Raw genomic sequence first — 20,233 nt, forward strand, 5'->3', positions numbered from 1 at the left:
GAGTCAATTCAACTGAATCAGACATTCTGGGCCATGATTCATCTTCTTCGGAAAAGTCTGAGGGGATCCTACTGTCCATTGCTTCCTAATGTGAACCTGGCCTGCTGTAGGAAAGGGAGATACTTTGGAATGATCAACCCATTTCTAGGATGGGATTTAAGGCAGTCTGGCACTGAGGGCCTTATTCTGAGGTGCCTTTAATGCACAGAGTATTTACTTTCCAGCTTCCTGAGAACTCTTTGTGTTGCAATCTGATATGTGAGTGCCCCAGTTCCTGGACAGCCCATGGCCAATAATGAGTTCCAGATGGCAGCTTCGAAGAAAGACAGTGCGAGACTTTCCCTAGCTCTATCCCATTTTGTTCTTTTGAAACTTTCTGAAACAGACTGATCTTAAAGACCAAAGCAGAGGTCTAAGGAATGATTCTAATCCTAGTTGACATTTATATGGCATTTTATGAGCATCATCTCATTTGATCCTCAGAGTGACCCTGTGACCCAAGCATTACTGGCCCCTTCTTTTGTTCTTGTTCCAGACCTATGATTTCATCAGCTTAGACTACTCCCTGTGTGGAAACTCTCTCTACCAATGCAGGTCACCAAGCCTTTCTCAAACTATAGTCTTAGAGCATTTCCAGGGAGAGCAATAAGAAGTCATGTGAAATGCCCAAGATCACAAGGCAAACATGTATCAGAGGCAGCACTGGAACCCGGGTCTCCTTGACTCTGAGACAAGCTCTCTATTACCCTATGCTGGTTTTTTACTCACAATTAACAATATAAATAGAGTCTCTGCCTGTAATCTCAATGGAATAGGATACTTCCTCCCTTTACCAACATAGGTTGGCATCTGTTATGCAATGTATGGTTTTTCAGACTTACCTGGAGCTTGAGGAATTAAATTGCTTGCCCGGTATCACACAGTTAGGATGCACAAAGGCGGTGCTTGAATGTGAGTCTTCCTGACTTCCTGCCCAGGTTTCTCCAAATACTGTTGGAAGTTGCTCTTCGTCATATATGGAGCAACATGGCATAGAGAATAGAAAGCTAGGAGTAGGAAGACCTGAATTCAAGTTTTGCCTATGATAAATGCTGGCTTTGTGCCCCTGGGAAAGTCATTTAATCTTTCTTTCCCTCCTTCTCTCTCCTTCTGTCTCACCTTCTCTCTCTCTCTCTCTCTCTCTCTCTCTCTCTCTCTCTCTCTCTCTCTCTCTCTCTCTCTCTCTCTCCTTTTCCCTTTCCATCTTTCTCTGTCTCTGTCTCTATATCTCTCTTTCTGTGGATGGGTGGGTGGGTGGGTGTGTCCCTCCCTCCTCACCTCCCTTCTAGGTAATGGTCTAACACTAAACTGCAGAAAAGGTGACAGTCTATGTTATTAAAGAGCATTGCAATATTTAGGCATTCCCTATGCCAAAGAAATCACATGTTTAATCTCTAGCCACAGACATATGCATGCATGTGTGCACATGCACACACATACACACACGCACACACTATCCTCTTAACTGGGAGTAAGGGAAAGGTTAGAAACATCACGAATTACAGCTAGGATTATCCTACTCTTTGCCAACATAACTGTTTGTTTAAGGAATGCCATTTGCCTTGATTACAGCTGAGTGGGGGGAAAATAGGTTTACATTAAGTAAGGATGTTTAAATTTCATAATATGCCCCCAAATTCAGTCCTTATTTTGATTTAGTGAGGGCCTCTGGGACGTGGATATGGACATGCATAGATCTCATGTGACATGGCTCTGTTTTAAGAGGGTGGATTTCTTTTAATGGAATCATCTGTGACTTGTTTATTGAAATAATGCACCCTACGGCAGAATATGGGAACATATTTATTCACAAGCCTTTCTGAAAAAGCCATGCCCAAAATGTTATTTTTCTCTCCTGAGAAGCATAGCTGATTGCAATTTTGTTTCTCAAATCTTTGGATTTCTTTTTTTTTTTTTAAAAAAGAAACCACAACACAGCACCCTGGTTGCCAACATTCAGAAGTGCAAGACTTTGAAGTTTCTTCTAAACATTGGGAGTTGGTCATTGACAAAAGAGTTGGTTGTTTTTCAAGGACTCTGTTAAGGCATTTCTGTTCCTTGTCTGCTAGTCAATGGCTTTCCAGGGGTTTGAAAGTATCCAGGTAGCTTTGAAAACATTAGTCCTACTCTCTCAATAGCTCTAGAGTAATACCTCACTCTGGAAAGAGAATAAAGAGGAACTGTGGAACTTTAAAGTGAAAGTTCTCAACTTTGTAAATTTCTTTAACTTTGTGAATACAGTACTTGATTTAGAGGCAGGAGGACCTGAGTTCAAATCCCACCTTAGACTTTAAAAATATAGTTGCATGACCCTGGGGCAAGTCACCTTTGGGCCTCAGTTTCTGTATTGATAAAATGAGAGTCATAGTAGTACCTATTGCACAAGGTTGCTGTGAGGTTCAAATGACGACCTATTCAAAGTGCATTGCAAACTTGGTAACTATATAAATGCTGATTGTGGTTGTGATTGTTTTGAGGCTGCTGCATGGTGCAGTCAATAGAGTGCAGGACTGGAAAATAGGAGCATCTTAGTACAAATCCTGCCTCAGACACTTACTCATTATATGACACTGTATAAGTCATTTTACTACTCTTACTTTCACTTACTTCATCTATAGAAAAAGGAGATTGGATTTGATTGTCTCTATCTGAAAAATCTGTGACTATATATGATCCTGAAAAACTCATGGTTTAGAGGAGATAAAAGTTTGTGGCCACTGTGTGATACACACCCGCACACACGTAAATGCACACCAGATATACACATGTGTGTATATACATACAAACATACACACATACATGTGTGTATATACATACAAACACACATGCATGTGTATACATACAAACATACACACATACATGTGTATATACATACAAACACGCATGCATGTGTATACATACAAACATACACATACATGCGTGTATATACATGCAAACACACACATACATGCATGTATATACATACAAACATACACACATACACATGTGAGTTGTTGGTGCAAATTCTTAGAACTGTTGGTAATAATTATTGTTGCTCTAGAATGTCCTCAGACGTGTCATTATGAAGTTGAGATAACACTGGATTATGGAAGGCTTTGCTAGTAAAACAAAAACACTGGCCCATTCTGCTATATTGGAAAGGCTTCACATACTGTCCCAACAATTAAATGATTTTGGTTTTTTGAAGATTAGTTTCTGAGGATAGTTAATTGCATACAGATGCTCAACAAACATAGGCTAGTGATGAAATCTGGTCATGGCAACCCATGAAACAAAGGGAAATACAAAGTGGTCCTTAATTCTTTGTGTCCTTCTTCTACTTCTTCACTGATGGCAGCCAGACAGCAACAAAAGGGGAAAAGGGGTGCTAAGAATCTCAAAGATATTACCCTGTTATTAAATGTGAAATACTTGACTCATTTTCCCAAACAGGAGATGGGGAAGAGCACAAAAGATAAAAGAGATAATTTTAAGCACATGAAATTGAAAAGATTTTGCATGAACAAAATAAACTTAAGAAGGCGAAAGGTGAGTTGGGGAAAAATCTTTGCATTCAATATCAAAGATATATATGGAACTAATGCAAATACAAAAACAAAATCCATCCCCTAATGGATTAATAGTAAAAGGGAATGAATAAATAATAAATCAATTTTAATAAGAAAATGAAAATAAAAACAACTCTAGGGTTTCTTCTAAACTCAACAAGCTGGAAAAAGATGCTAAGAGCTAGAAAGAGTCAATGTTGGAAATAGAAGAGAGTTGGAGAGCTTAACCTGTTTGGTTAAAATATTTCCCCCTGATCAGAGCTATTCTTCTATTTAACTATAACTTCCTTTTATCTTCTAGTTTAATTTATAGGTTGGATGTCAAGATGGATAGAATTAGTACATTCTTGATAGTCCTGTGACCTCATATAACTCTTCTACAAAGTAATTTGTAATCATACTAAGAAAGTGACTAAAATGTTCAGACCTTCATATGCCAAGGAGGTCTGAGACAGAAAGAAAGATTGAATATTTCTCAACATATTCATAGTAAGACTTTTTTTGTCTGTGTGGCAGCAAACAAATGGACATAAGGTAGATTGTTTTGAATTGGGGAATGGCTAAGCAAGTTGTTAATATTGTGGAATAGCACTTTTTTACAATGAAATAATGCATACAAAAGACACAGAAAACCCTAAAAAGAGTTTGACACATTTGGATAGAGAGTTGACCTAAGAGTTAGGATGCTGTTCAGCCATCTCAGTCATATCTGACCCTTTACGACTCCTTTTGAGCATTTCTTGGCAAAGATACTGAAGTGGTTTGCCATTTTCCTCCAGCTCATTTCACAGATGAGGAAACTGACTTGCTCAGGGTCACACAGCTACTAAGTGTCTGAGACCATATTTGAACTTAGGTCTTCCTGATTCCAGACCTGACACTTTACCCACTGTGCCACCAAGCTGTCCCAGAAGAGTCAGGATGACCTGCCCCTCAGACTGTGTGACTATGGACAAATTACTTTGAATGCTTCAGCCAAGTCTTTAAGAATATTAATTGTTGAGCAGGTGCTTATCTGAATTGGTTGAGAGAGTTTCTGCACTGAAAGGTCACTACAATAACCTTTGGCCACAGAGTCTCTTCTGTTAGAAGAGAAAGTAAATTTGCTATGTTCCTAAAGTGTTTTGAGTCCCTAATATAGGGGATTCAGAGATAGTGAGAGAGGGAAATTGGACAGAGTGCTGTACATGGAGTTAGGAGATGGGTTCCTGTCTCAGGAAATAATGAGTTGTGTGGCTTTGAATACACAATTTAATTTCTCTCAGCCTCAGTTTTCTGATCTGTAAACCAAGACTAATAGTAGCACTTTCCTCTCAGTGTTGCTGGGAGGATCAAACAGTATTCTATATCAAAAGCAATTGGCAAACCTTAGGTACTCTAGAGGTGTGAAGTATCACGATCGTTATCATCCATCTTGGTGTATCATTGGGATGTGGATTTTCACATGTTTGACTGCAGCACATCTATGACCTACAGAGTTTTCTGAAATTTTCTCCATGAAATTTATTGGTTGTGTCCCTGGTCAAGTCACTTCATGCCTTTGAGCTCCAGTTTTTTCATCTTCTATAATATAGCGACAATAGTACAATATGCACACGGTGCCAGAACTAGATCAGTATTTGAGAGGCTCTGAAGGAAAGTATGGAAGAGAAGAGGTATTAGGCTGCCTACCAAACTGAAGGGCTACAGAGCCATTGTGCTGACCTCATTGTTTTGTGCCTGTGAAACCTGGATAGTATACCAGCCCCATGCCAGGAAACTGAATCACTTCCATTTGAATTGTCTTAGGAAGATTCTGAAGATGACCTGGCAAAATAAGGCACCTGACATGAAGGTCCTTTCTTGAACTAAACTGCCAAGCATTCAAACTCTGCTTCAGAGTGTGCAACTCCAATGTGCTGGCCACATTGTTTGAATGTAAAATGTATGCTTGCCAAAAGATTATTTTATGGAGAACACACATGGGGCAAGTGCTCACATGGTGGTCAGAAGAAGTGGTATAAGGATGCTCTTAAAGTCTCTCTTAAGAACTTTGTATTTGATTTATGACATGGGAGATGCTGGCACAGAACTGATCAGCATGGCATGCCCACATCAAAGAAAGTGCTGTGCTCTATGAGCAAAGCAGAATCGAAACAACTCAGAAGAAGCACTAGATACACAAATTTAGAGAATCCACCCCAGATGTTCACATGGACTATTTGTACCTGACCTGTGGTAGAACATTCTGAGCTTGTATTGGTCTGATCAGCCACAGTCAGATGCACTGAAACTTGATTCTAGTGTAGTGGTGTCATTTTAGTCTTCTTTAAGAACAGAGGACACTAATCAACTCCAGTACCTATTTTACATGGTTATTTTGAATAAGAAGTGACATAATATTTATAATAAATTTCAATTGGGTTGTGATAATTATGATAATGAATATAATTGGAGTAGGACAGAAATTGGTCTACATTGGTGCCCAAGAAAATCAGGGGACAGATCAGAGATAGGGGCAAGGGTAGAGGACAGACTATCTAGTGGTAAAGGCAGAGTCTTACCAGATGGGGAAAGTAAGAGAAGAAAAAGAATGGTTGTCAACCAGAGAAATGAGTGAGAAAAAGCCTATTGTCCCAATTCAAGCAAAAGTAGAATTATTAGTTTAAATTAGGTGGCTGAATCTCAGAACTCAGAGTTGGAAGGTCATCTAGTTGAACTTGTATCTTAAAAGAGATCTGTGCTACACTGCCAACTATGAGTCATCTAGCTTTCAGTGGAAGATGGAATTCTACTTTTGCTTGAAAAGAATGTGTTCAAATAAAGTGTTCTCTAATAGGAGTGGAGCTATACTGTTAGTCAACAACAAAGTAAAACATTCACAGCATTGGATGAAGATGGTTCAATGAGCAAGCAGTTGAACTGAAATGAATACCATAAGGACAGATGCAGCATGAGCCCCCACCAGCAGCAACATAGTAATTCTAGTTGGCATGGAGAGCAAGTGAAAAGAATGGAGAAAGAAAGAGGTTAATCATGGAAGAACAAGAATCAAAAAGTGAAAACTTCCATGTAACACATGAATCATGGGCATGCCACAGTCATATAAGTGAAATTCTAGTCCCCAACATCTTACCTAAAAAAATCACTAGCCAGAAGCCCAAACTCCTCAAGATATAGGGAAAATTGTAATTTTTCCTCAGAATTTCAATCCATCTTCACATCTCCCCCACACTGTTAACTTAATGTCATTTTTAATGCATTATGCATTGTGTTCTGTTCCATTTCTGCTGTGTGATATTTTTTTCTTCTTTTAAAATAATCCAGTGATGATTCTCAGCTTGACAAGTAAAGGAGGCCTTTTGCTATTATTATTGTATATCCTCTGAAAAATAGCAAGGAAGGAGGAAACTTAGATCCTGGAGTTTACTAAGAAGGAGTTTAACCTGCAATTTTTTCCCTTGGCTAATTCAATGGACCTTACTCATGGAATCTATTCAGGTTTTGTTTTTATAAAATGTATTTCTTACAAAAAGCAAGTGACAAAGCAAGGGATAAAAGAGATCCCAAAAGAGAAAATAGTCAACTTGACTACATAAAATTAAAGCTTGTACACAAACAAAATCAATGTAGCAATGATAAGATGGGGAATGACTGGGGAAAAGTCTTTGTATTTATTATTTTAAAATATAATAGTATATGTAACATTTAATGTTATATTAATATAAATATTAATACATAATATATGATATATTATGTACTGTAATATATGTTTTAGAGTAATAATCAATATCCAAGATATATAAAGAATACCCTTCCAGTCCCACAGACTCTCAACCTTAGGCTCATCATTGACTCCACTCATTCATTCACTTTTCAAATATAATGATAATTCTGGTCTTTTTTAAAAAATGTTCACATAATCCCTCATATACATCTTTTTTTCTCTGTTCAGTTACACTCAAGTTCAGTCCCTCACTAGCTGTTGTCTAGATTATTTAAATAGCTTCCTAATTGGTTTCCTTAGCTCAGTCCTTTACCCCTACTAAATCCATCCTCCACTCAGCTGCTAAAATACTTTTTCTAAGAAGTAAGTCTGAACATGCCACTCCCCTGCTGAATAAAATCCAGAGGCTCCCTATTTCATTTAAGAAAAAGGTGAAGTTTTAGTTTTGACTTTTAAAGATCTGTACAACTGGTCTTTCCTCATCTTTCCAGTATTTGTACACTTCATTCCTCTCCATGCACTTTCTAGGCCCATCTGAGCTGCTTGGGCTTCTTTGTAAACAATATTCTGTGCCATTGTACTGGCTTCCCTTCAGGCCTGGAATCCTTGGCCTTTTCACCTTGACCTATTAAGCTTTCCTGGCTTCCTTCAAGAATCAGATCTAACCTTACCTTCTACAGGAGGTCTTTCCACATCCCCACAATTACTAGTGGCTTCTCTTCTGAGATTACCTACAACATACTCTCTATATTTTATGTGTGCCTCATTTTTTACATGCTTTTTCCTTCACTAAAATGTGAACTCCTTATGCCGTGACATTTTTGTCTTTCTTTGTATCTCTAGCACTTAGTACAATGCTTGATATGTAATTAATGCTTGACATACATTTGTTGACTAACATAAATAATGATGGTGATAATAATAGCTATATGTGTGTATCTATATATATATATCTTTCTATATGTGTGTATGCTACATATAGTATATACAAGGAGATATATCTATACACACATGTGTGTTTATATATGTGTGTGTACATATATATTATATACATATATATATAGAGAGAGATGTGTGTGTGTGTGTGTGTGTGTGTGTGTGTGTGTGTATTGCCTTAAGGTTTGAAAAACATATTGAAACTATTACCTAATTTATTTTCACAGCAACTCTGCAAGGCAGGTGTTATTGCTCTGATTTTACAAAATAAGAGACTCAGACAGACAGAGGCATCAATTATTTCCATGACTAATAAGCATCTGAGGTTGGATTTGAACTCATTTCTTCCTAACTCTAGTTCGAAAACTCTTTCAATCAAACCAAGAACCATTTCCAAATAGAGAAGTTGTGAAAATATATGGTTCATTTCCCCAAATTTGGAACGGCAAACTATTAACAAACACAGAAACAACTGTTCTGCATCATCAGTGATAAGAACAATCAAAATTAAAACATTATGGAATTCACTTCATGCTGGGAAATCTAGAAAATAAAGATGACAACAAAAAAGCAAACATTGAAAGACAAGAACGATAGTATACTGTTCTTAGATCTGAAAACCGGTTCAATTATCTGGGAAGACAAATTTGGACAGACCGCTCTGCATTCCTATGGAATGTTTTCATCATTTGACCTGGAAATCTCACTTTTAGGGAAATACCGCGAGGAGAACAGAGAAAAAAGTCCAATATATAACACAATTCTCATTTTTTTGTAGTAGCAAAAGGAAACAGTACTAATGTCTATTAACTAAAAACAACTGAAGGAATGATCACATTTGAATGTAATGTTTTCATGGAGTAAGAAGTGAAAATGTTAGGAATTTATAGAAACAAAGGAAAATGGGTGTCAACTACTGCAGGGTGAATTTAACACAATCAGAAAAATGATATGCTTAATGTCTACAATTATGCGAATTAAAAAAACACCGGAACAAAATGGACAGTGGGTAATTGGAATTACCAGCCAAGTCTGGAGAAGACTGGAGGGAATGCCCCTTCCAGCGTTTCGTGCAGAGGTTAGGGAATATAGGCATAGAATGGCAATGTACCATGACATTTATCAACTATGCCAACTGCTTTTGCTTAGTGAAGGTTCACTGAGGGATGGGTGGGTGGGGCTATTTCACCAATAACTGACATAAAGCTAAAAGGAATCTGTAAAAGCAAGTTAGCAATAACGAAAGTGACAACCCTAGTGATGTATATCTACATTTCCTCTATATTTTCAAGTGTTTAAAGGCACAGTCTATATGCTTATAGGATATTCACTTTGTTTTCTAGTTGTTATTGATAATAATGCTATCTAGAGATTTTTTCTTTAAATGCTTAATAAAGCATTTGAGATTTTTTTTCCATAATAGTAGCTTGACTTTTTAAAAATTAGGCCAGGTATATCCTAATTTTCATATGCCCCTTGAATTAATATGATGAATTTAATATATATTGACTTCAAGTAAAGTAAAATGGAATTATTTAGTGCCTCCTGTTGCAATTATGATCCAATAAAAATATTTAGAACTTGATATGGCTGAAGTACAATACAGATTTGAAAAATGAGGTAACTGGAATCATTGTCCTCTGAAGTCTCTTGTACTTGTGCGGCTCTGAGGAGAAAGTTGCACACATTAGGTTGTCAAGGTCAATCTTGATTGACTCTGTGATTCTCTGAGTTGTGATGTATCCTCATTGAGTTTTGTATCTCCAAGTTCTTTATGGTCAAAGTGAGGGAATTTGTCTTCCTAAGGGAAGTCAACCTAGCTAGGGTTCCTACAACTTCCCTGGCATGTTCCCCTCCCCAAATCAAAATGACTCATAATCATCTGAAGTTGCTGACGTAGAAGAGAAGTCAGAGATTTCCCCCTACTGTCACATCCCTGAGCCAAAATCCATTTCAGGGAACTTTTACCATGCCCTACATTTGCTGCAGGGTCTTTTTTTTCTGGTATTCTAGTCTCTTGGTTATATTCTTGGATAAGAAGAAAACAGATATTGGTTTAGGTCACAATGAATTTAATCTTGAGCCAATGAATTAATTTTTCTGTACTTCAGGTTCTATGTCCAATAAATGTAACTTCCTCACTAAAACTGGCAGGATATCAACAACAATGATGAAAGAGAAGCATTTGTACCTCAGAAGAAATGAATGGTAATATCCATATAAACTCCTGCTGTTACTAGTTGTATTATTATCCACATTAATTGAACTTCTCAGAAGAAGTTGTGTAGGAGAGTAATTTCCAGGAGACAAATAAAGAAGAATTTAATCACTGTGCCAGCAGTAAGAGATGAGGAGATTCAATAAATACCAGTTTGGAGGATTAAACAAACCTCCATATTTTAGGAAGGACATTGAGAATTTGGATAGTTTCCAGAGCAGGATGGCCCAGGTGATGAAGAACCTTGGATAAGTGTCATATAGGGATCATCTGAATAAATTAGACATGTTTAATCCCAAAAGAGAATCCTGGTGTGTGTGTGTGTGTGTGTGTGTTTCTAAATGTGAAATCAACTGCCCCAAGATATCAAGGGTTTCTTTTTATTTAAGCAAGGGCTCTCTAACCACATGCAGGGCATGTTATAGGAAAGGTGCTTGTTCAGTCCTGGGTTGAATGACATGCTGCCCTCTGACATCTCCTCCATTTCAGAGGTTATGTTTGTCCACTTATTTTCACTCAAAACTAATTTGGACTGATTCTTTTGCCGGATATGTGCATCAACCCAAAGCTTACCATTTTCCAAAGTCACCATCTTAAATAAAAAAAAGATTCATTTAAAACCAAAGAAACTGACATAACAGAATTGCTTACCAGATTAAGTCTGCATATCACATAACTAACAATAGTGCCAAAATCTTTCTTTTGGGGAAAGAAATAAGAAAACTAAGATTGTCAAGAGGCACAATAGTAGTGAATACATATTGGAAATTCATTTTCTGAGCTTAGTAGTAATAATAATAATGATGTTAACAATCATGATAATAGAATTCTCTTGGCTTGACCAATTTTCAACAGGAAATGGATCTTAAGTGAGTGAGAGATTTACAAATATCTATTTCTATCATCTAGCTAGCATACACATGACCATGTACCAGTGGTGATGAGATGACGGCTTCCTGAGTTGCAAGTTGAGATATGTGAGATTGGAAGCTTTTGCTGAAGCTATGACCTCGGTTTTCTCAGTAGAGTACTTTAATGAGGTCCTTTGGCTGTGGAGGTAAAGAAACAACAAAAGCTGCCACTGGCCTGGATTTCAAGGTACTCTATGATGTAGCCTTACCTTACTTATCCATCTAGGTGTCCTTATATTTGATTAAAATCATTCTAAATTCTATCCAGATTAGTCCCATAAACTGTCCCATAAATATACTTTGTGCTCCGTGACTGCTTATTCCCTTTTTCTAGAATGCTCTTTCATCTTCATATTACCAATACAAAGTCTAACCATCCTTCCAAGATTAAAAGATCATAAATTTAGAGTTGGAAGGTTCCTTGTAGATTGGCTAGTCCAACTCCATTTTATGGACAAGCATCTTGAAGGATAGATTATATAGCAAGTTGATCACACATGTAGTGGCAGAGCTGGGATCTGAAACTAGGTCACTGGACTCTGAATCCAACAGTCTTTCCACCACATTACACAGCTTCTCAATCAAAATAACAACAATTCTCATTTACATATCATTTTAAAATGCCTCAAACTGAAATTAGATCTCTTCCATTGGTTTATCTGATCCTCAAAAATCTCCCTGAGATTCAGGCCTCCTCTTTTCTGAACTGCTGCACTTTTACTTTCTACCAGACAATTCAAACCTTAATTACACACTGTGTTATATTAGTTGTTACTTAGTTTAATTTTCTCTTGTCCAGTCAATGAATCTGAAACAAACCCTGAGTACAGAGACTAGGTTTTATGCTTCTGTATTTTCCAGGAATGGTCATTGTCCTGAGTACATAGTAGAAGTATGTTTAAAAAAATGTTCATAGGCTGATTATGCCAATTGCTTTCAGGAATAGTGAAACACATAATAGAGGCCCTGGGTCTAAATCCCAGATTTGCCACTCATAAACTGAATGAATTCAGGCAAGTCATTTTATTTTTCTAATCCTCAATATCCCATCTGTGAAATGGATTTCTTAGACTAAATTATCTGTCTTTTGTTGTTCATTTATTTCAGTTGTGTCTGACTCTCTATGACTATGTTCATAGTTTTCTCGGCAAAGGTACTGAAATGGTTTGCCATTTCCTTTTCCAGCTCATTTGACAGATGAGGAACTAAGGCAAACAGGGTTAAATTACTTGCCCAGGATCACATAGCTAGTAAGTGTCTGAGGCCAGATTTGAACTCAGGAAGATTACTCTTTCTGTTTTCCAGCCCAGTGCTCTATCCACTGTGCTACCTAGCTCTCACTACTGTTATCCTGGGGCAGCTACAAGGCATGGTGGATAGAGTGCCAACCCTGGAGTCAGGAGGACCTGAGTTCAAAGTCAGCTTCAGCCACTTAGTAGCTGTGTGACCCTGAGCAAGTCACTTAAACCTATTTGTCTCAACTTCATCATCTGTAAAATGTGCTTGAGAAGGAAATAGCAAATTGCTTCCATGTTTTTTGCCAAGAAAATCCCAAATGTGGTCAAAAAAGAGTTGTACACAAACGAAAACAACTTAACAACAAGAACAACAGCTATTATCCTAAGATGATTGTGGGAGAAGGGAAAATCATCAGGGTCATATATTTTTCCTTTCCTATCCCATTCCTACTACTTTATGCTCTAGGAATAGCCCTGGGCTAAATTATGGGGTAAATTATGTTGAGGAAGCCAATGATTCATCTTTGACCTCTGTTCTATTCCCCCATTCCCTTTGTCCAACCTTATTACAACTCCAAAAGATCCAATATAAATTAGAGAGTCCACCTAGCTCCCCCAAGGGAAAATTTTAAAGTTGGCTATTCTAGATAACCCATTGTTATGGACCGTTTAAAAAAATTGAAAGTTTTCCTCAGTATGAGAGCTGGCCACTTTTCACATTGGACTAATCAACACTTGCCATATTTTCTGGCTGAAATTCCAAAAGTAATTTGAGTCTAATTCCCCCACTTTCTATCCAGTTCAAACTTTAACATTTTCCAATTAGCTGGCTTGGAAATCCCATTCCAGGGCTCTACAAATATGGGCATTTTCAGAGAAACAAATTACAATGACCTAGTGCAGGTATTTTGACATCCCATTCCTGTGTCGAGAATCAAATAATGCCACCTTCTGAACTGAGACTACCATGAAAGAAATCTTGAGCTCTTTAGGATGCTGAGCTGGCATATGCAAAATCACCCCAGGGAAAGACTATAATTGGCTTTACTTGGATGAACCTTAATTAATCTTTACATTTGTTTTGGCTTCTCTCACTGTCTCACAGCTTTTTCTATCTTACTATTTTGGGGGACATTTCTGCTTAGTGGGATAAACAATGGAAACAGATTCCTCAGTTGTAGTCAATGTACTAAATGTTTTTGTCAGCATGGTTATTTATGCCCAAACATCTTTTATCAACTGATTTCCAGCCTCTTCTTGATTTCATACCTAACCACTATAAGGTAGGCACTGGAGCAGATTTTATAGATAGAAAATAGAGTCTCATAACAACAATGGGGGACACCTTGGAAGTCATAAATATTTAATTGAGAATCCCCTCCAAAATGTTTCCAACAAGTGTTCATTCATTCTTTGCTTGAAGACTTCAGATGAGAGGGAATCCAGTGTCTCCTAAAACATTCCACTCTATCTGTGGATGGTTAGATGGTAAGGAAGTTTTCTCTCCATCCAAGCAAGATAATTCTTTGTGTGGTATTCATCTACTGCTCCTAGTTCTTCCATCTGGGACCAAACAGAACAGGACTAATTCCTCTTTCACATACCAACCCTTAAGATATGGAAGATAGATATATCACCTGGTATACCAAGTGAATATTTGGAATATTCCATCCACAATCATAGGAGTCACCTAGCAATTGTATTTGGTTGCTAAGACAACCAAAAGCTTCACACTGAGTGAGCTGTGGCTGAGTTAAACTTTATGTTAACTCACTGGGGAAAAGCCACTCATTTTAAGACTCTGAAAGTAACATAGAATTAACATATATTTTTTCTCAAGTGACTACCTGAGGTTACTGATTCCATTATTCACAAATTGTCAGCTTGGGATTTGTATTTTCTCTGATCCAGTAATAATATTACATGTTATTGAAGGTAGGTGTTAGCTACCTAAACAATAATAAAAGATCTAACATGCATTGCAGTTTTGAAGAGAAATCAAGGCTATTTTTCATTGATGATGTGTGTAATTTAGGCTAAAGAGATCTAGATGATCTAGTCTGGAATAATCCAACACAGATTTAGGATCTGAAATATTGAAACTGGTGAACTACAATGCCTTTATTCCACATGTTCCTTAATGGTAGAAGAGATGTTCGTAAGCACCAGATATCCCCATGATGATTTACTACAAGTCTAAGGGCATCCTTGGCAGCTGAAGGACAGAGATTTCACTAGCATCTAGAGAGAGAAAGACTCATCATTTCTGTACTATTTCAAATATGGTAGTCATCCCTACCAGATCTGCTGTACAATCTGCTGTTTTTCTTTGATTACATGAACCTGGAATTGTTACAAGTTACACTAAGGTAAATGGTTAATTTTCTTCAGATACCAAGCACTGCTTTCCAAGTGGAGGTCAGAACTTCAGAGAAGCAAATACTAAACCATATTCATGGGGGGAAAGATTAACTTGCAGCGTTTCCCAAAGTGGGTGATACCACCCCCTGGGGGGCACTGGGAGGATCTGGGGATGGTGTGGTAGTAGCCTTAGGTGTCATTGTATACTTAATTTGAGATTTTTTCCATAGTTTGTAAGATTTTCAGGGAAGCACTGATAATTTTTTTAGAGGAGACAGTAGGCCAAATAAGCTTGGGAACTTCTGAATCATGGATAAATTGGATTCAAATATCACACACCTAATGTCACTTCTTGTGTTGTGATATCTCCTACCTTTATTTTTTTATTTAGTTAAAGGTAAATGAATGATTTTAGAATTATAGCAACAAGAAATGCTTTTTTTCTCTTTTTTGCAGTCTCCCTTTAGTTATGGACTATCATCTCTATGTTGCTATGGTCTGGATTAAGGTTTGTATATGTATGGACTTTAACACAACATGCAATTGGTTGAGTTGTTGTCATGGTGAAGGATGAGGCCATTAAACAAGTAGGTCTCTGAAGCTTCATAAAAATTCTCCTCATCTGAAGTGCTAGATTCGCCATATAGAATAAATTAATATAGACAATAAATAATCATAATAACTCAAATGTCTGTCACTGGTTTTGAAAGCACTTTTCAGAAGTTATTTTATTTGTTCTTCACAACAACCTCTTTAGACAACTGCTACAAGAATAATTATGCTCATTTTACAGTTGAGACAAGTTAAATGACTTGCCCAGAATTTCATAACTCATAAATAAATATCTGGGATAGAATTAAAACCCAAGTCTTCCTGGCTCTTCATCCAGCATTCCATCAAATACAAAAGATATTAGGAAAAGTTGTTCTGGTAATCTAAATATTTGTAGCATTTTATTCTGTTTCCAAGAGCTTACCTTATGTTGTATCTGTAGGGAAAAAAGAGCTAGTTCCAAACACATGAATGCTGCAACATGATAAGGACACAGGATCACAGGATTTTAGAGCCAAGAATAACAACTGAGGTCATTTAGTCCAATCTCCTTATTTATGGATGAAGAAATGGAAATCAAAATAAGTCAAGTAGCTTAGCCAAAATGGAATGAGCCACTTTGTGAGTCAGTGAGTGATGACTACTTGTTGGCCATGTTGGAGAGGGGATTCATGTTGAAGGATGGATTGGATAAGATGGTCTTTGAATTCACTTTCAACTCAAGACTGATTTCATGACTTATTTAGGACCATACAGGCAAAAGTGAGTGATTGAGTCCCTGCTTCTAGTTTACTTGTAGGAAAACTCAATGCTAAGTTATCATCCATGTGACAATATGCTGGAAAAAGCAGCTTCCTACCCACTTCATTCGTTTTTCTCTTTTAACTTTTTCTATGACTTTCCCTTGGTCTTCAATGCCATCTCTCGCTTTGATTACAACATCGCTTTCAAACAATGCCCACTTACCCACTTATTATTTACTGCTTTTGGCAGTTAGAAACAATTTCTACACAACTTGAACCCATCAATTTCAAATCATTTATATGATCTTCTCACAGACTCTTGCTGCCCTAACAAGTTATAGCTCTTTCCCTCCATTGAATTGACCAGACCCTTCAGTCTCATGACAACACAACCATGACCTCTTTTAGTTTGCATCTCCAGGATGCCAAACAACTAGGTTCAAAGAGAAGCTGAGTCAAGCAAAGTGCTAGATGCTTTTCTATATATGAAACCAACATCCAGTTTGATTGATCTTTTCTTCCTATGCCCACTAAGTAAGCCTGCTCTTTGGGCATCAGGAAGACATGGCTTCAGCTTCTTCATTTAGTTTGCTTTGCCAAAGGGCAAACTTGGAAAACAATGCAGGAATCCTAATCATTAAGACATCAGCTAAGCTAGCCTCTTCTGTGGCTATGAGCCCTAGAGCTACATAAAAATTCATACTAACTGCAGTTTTTCATGGGAAGAGTTCGGAAGTTTATTGCTCTACTCTGTGATTGCAGCATAACTTCAAAAATATTACCTACTGTATATAAGATGAAGAAAAATTTAAAGGTTTCCATTGCACTCCTAACTGATAAGCTCTATTTCCTTATATTTGTAAGTTCAGTCTGAGCAGATTGCTTATGATCAAATCAAAAGAATGTCCAATGATGATATATATGTATATATAAAGTTTTGCAGCCATAAAGCGTGCCGTGAAATTAATCTATCATTGATACTAATATTGAAGATGAATTGCACACTCATTTGAAAATGTTAAAGCTTTCTTGGAACTAGAGTCCAATTTTTTTCTCTTTTTTTGTAAAGAAAATAATCTTCTCAAATTTAATTTTAAAAGATGTGACCTGGTTACTAAATTCTGAAGGGCAAGGATTAGTTTAATTTATGCTTATTAAAGAACCCCATGAGAACCTTAATCAATATGCATGTATTTGGTATCAACTTAATTAAGAATAATTATCATTGGGGTTATTACACTTGTGTCACCAAATGACCATCTTTTCACTCAAAATACGACAACACAAATTATTTTACAATTTCACTAATAGAATTACTAGGAAAATAAAACTACATCCTCCAATAGCCATCTTCCAAAGTACAGCGTAAACCTAGAAAGGTAATGATATTCACTGGAACCCAGGAAGAAGAAAATAATTGCAGTTAGGCCCATACTACATTTCCTAGCAGAAGGAATGAGTTCCTAAAGTTTCCTGAATCTTACCTTGGGGAAGAAACAAAAGGTATGTTGGTTCTGACAGCTTGCCTCAGGAAATGTGTGAAACCTCTCAGTAGGAACTATGTGATTAGAGGTGTTCTTACAAATTGCACTCTGTTGTTGTTCACCCCCTACCTTCTCCCACAAACAAGTGATTGGCTAGACCTTACAAAGTGGTTTCCAGGTGTAAACTGATAAGTAATCATCTAGAGAGAACTAGCAGAAAAGGACAATGGAGAACAATATTAGCATTACTTAAGATATATGAGATTACACACAGGCACACACACACACACACACACACACACCATGTATCTCTCTTTGTCACATATGAATTGCTACTTGTGTGTCCTGGTCACCATTTTCCCTAAGACAAAAGAATAATTACAATCCTGCCTGCTCTTGAGGATCCTAAGAAATAGATGGCATGTTTCCATCTGATTTACCTTCTAATGAGAACAGCGGAGTCAGAGGACATGCCCTTGACATTCTTGAAAAAGCCACCCCCTAATTATTCCCACTAACAAGACCATTCCAGGATCTCCCAGAGGACCCTTTCACCCTCCAGGTAAACCAGCGATCCTTATTTCATTGGGTCTTCACCCCAAGCAGGCATTTAAACAAAAAAAAAAGAACCACAGAGGACAGGCTTAGCCTACCCACAGGAACAATGCACAGGGGATGCTTTTCCAGACTGACATGCAAGGGGGAGGTTTATTATGGCCTTCCCTCCCGGGGAGGAGCTATTAAACACGCAATGATCATCAGCAACAAGAGTTAAAGAGAGAGTGAAATGGCTTAACGTACACACAGCCCGCTCCATACCGGAGAGGAGTCTCCAAGCTGCGGCTGGTGCTCTCTGAGGGCCAGGCTGAAGCTCACTGCCCCCACGGCCACGCTGGACGCCCCCAGCCCTATCTCCAGCACAGAGAGCACCAGCAGGCTCCCAATGATCTGGCCGCTGGTGCACATCCTTCCTCGGTCATCATTCCTTCCAGATCAGCCCGGGAAACAAACCATCCACCTTCTGTCTTCCGCTTTCCCTGTGCACTCCCCTCGCTCCCCCTAGCAAGCCCCCCAAAACTTTTTTTTCCCTTTCTTCACCAGTTTAGCATTTTCCAGCAGGTATTCAGGTCCCAGAGACAGAGGCGAGCTTCTCTGGACGGGGCCAAAGCGTCCAGGGCACCTCCTGGCACGTTCAAAGTGCCGAAGGACAAAGGATTTCCTTCTGTTCCAGGGCTGGAGGCAAGCTGAAGTGGAGGGGAAGAAAGATAGAGGAGAGATGCTGCAAAAGTAGTCTCTTCTCCAGAGGATGGAAGCTTAGAGCTTAGTCTTTTTGTCAGGGATGCGCTCACCCGGGCGCTGTCCAGGGTGCTGCTGCGTCCAAAGTCCCTGCAGGAAAGCTGCACGCCCCCTCTCTTGTTAGCTGGCTTTTTCCTCTGTCCTGTGTCTTCCAGCACTTCGGGATCCCTTGATTCTTTTCCTGAGCCCAGGGGTTTTGTCTTCTGCGGGAGGCCGAGTGGGAGGGCTCGCTCCCTTCTTTCTGTTTCCTCTCTGCCTCCTCTCCCTTTGTCACTGTCGTAATAGAAAAAGTGGCTCAGTCCTATCTCCGCTTCCGTCTCTCTTCCAAGCAGATTACATTCAGCACCACACTCCGCACAGTTGCTGTGTCTCGGACAAAGTCGACCTTGTCTGATTGCCCCTTTCTGTCTCTGTTTCCTCTTCTCCTTCTTCCTCCTCCTCACCGCCACCCTCTTCTTCCTCCCCTTCTCTTTTTATCTTGTTCTTGGTCATCTCAGTGACCTCATTGGAATTTAGGAGCTTGATGGAGGAGGGAAAAAGATAGATATGTATGTATGTGTTTAGAGCCAATACCCTAGCTGGCTTTTGCTCAGCCCCGCCCAGAGACCCTAATGAACTACAAGCGTACCAAGATGTACCTTTTCCCCACCCCTCCCCCCTTTAACACTCCCTTTAGGAAGGGAGAAGATATCTGTGTAGATTCAAAGCTCTTATAGTGCAAAACTTTCTGGGGAGGGGAAACTGGAGGAGGGGGAGTGTGTCAAGGGAGGGAGTAGAGAATATTGAGAAAGCTAACGATCCTAAAAGACAAAAGGACGTAGTTATAGAAAAACATCCACTTCCTAGAAGGGACAAGGCTCTTCTTCAGCCCCAAGACCCTCTTAGTCCACGGAAGTCTCTCAAGGAAGGCTTAAAATGAACATTTATTTTTTTTTTTTTACTAGGTGATACTGGGGAAGGATGAAATTTTATTATGTTGAGTCCCAATATGTATCAGATGCAGTATTGCTTTCATTCCAGTCAGGAGCCAGCCCTAGACAGATCAGTGAAGGGCTCGTTGCATTCTCACTCTAATTCACAATACATGTTTTAAAATTGTTTGAACAAGACCTTGATAAAAGAAAACAAGCACACACATGCACACACGCGCACACGCACACACACACGCACACACACACACTCACACTTGGTTTGTCCATAA

At 38.5% G+C, this 20,233-nt stretch overlaps 1 protein-coding gene across 4 annotated transcripts in view; it reads right to left on the minus strand.

Annotated features, from left to right (window-relative positions):
- TMEM196 (transmembrane protein 196) overlaps window positions 1–18,738 on the minus strand; it is a 43,805-nt gene extending 25,067 nt beyond the window's left edge. For 2 of the 4 annotated variants that reach the window (XM_036761679.1, XM_036761682.1), the window contains exon 1: window positions 18,538–18,738. In XM_036761679.1, the coding sequence (XP_036617574.1) occupies window positions 18,538–18,702 (165 nt within the window). In that variant the 5' untranslated portion in view covers window positions 18,703–18,738. The remainder of the gene's footprint in view (window positions 1–18,537) is intronic. The other 2 variants (XM_036761683.1, XM_036761680.1) reach the window with 1 other exon arrangement.
- Between the last annotated feature and the right edge of the window lie 1,495 nt (window positions 18,739–20,233).

This window comes from Trichosurus vulpecula, chromosome 5 (assembly GCF_011100635.1).
Source record: "Trichosurus vulpecula isolate mTriVul1 chromosome 5, mTriVul1.pri, whole genome shotgun sequence".
Classification (NCBI taxonomy): domain Eukaryota; kingdom Metazoa; phylum Chordata; class Mammalia; order Diprotodontia; family Phalangeridae; genus Trichosurus; species Trichosurus vulpecula.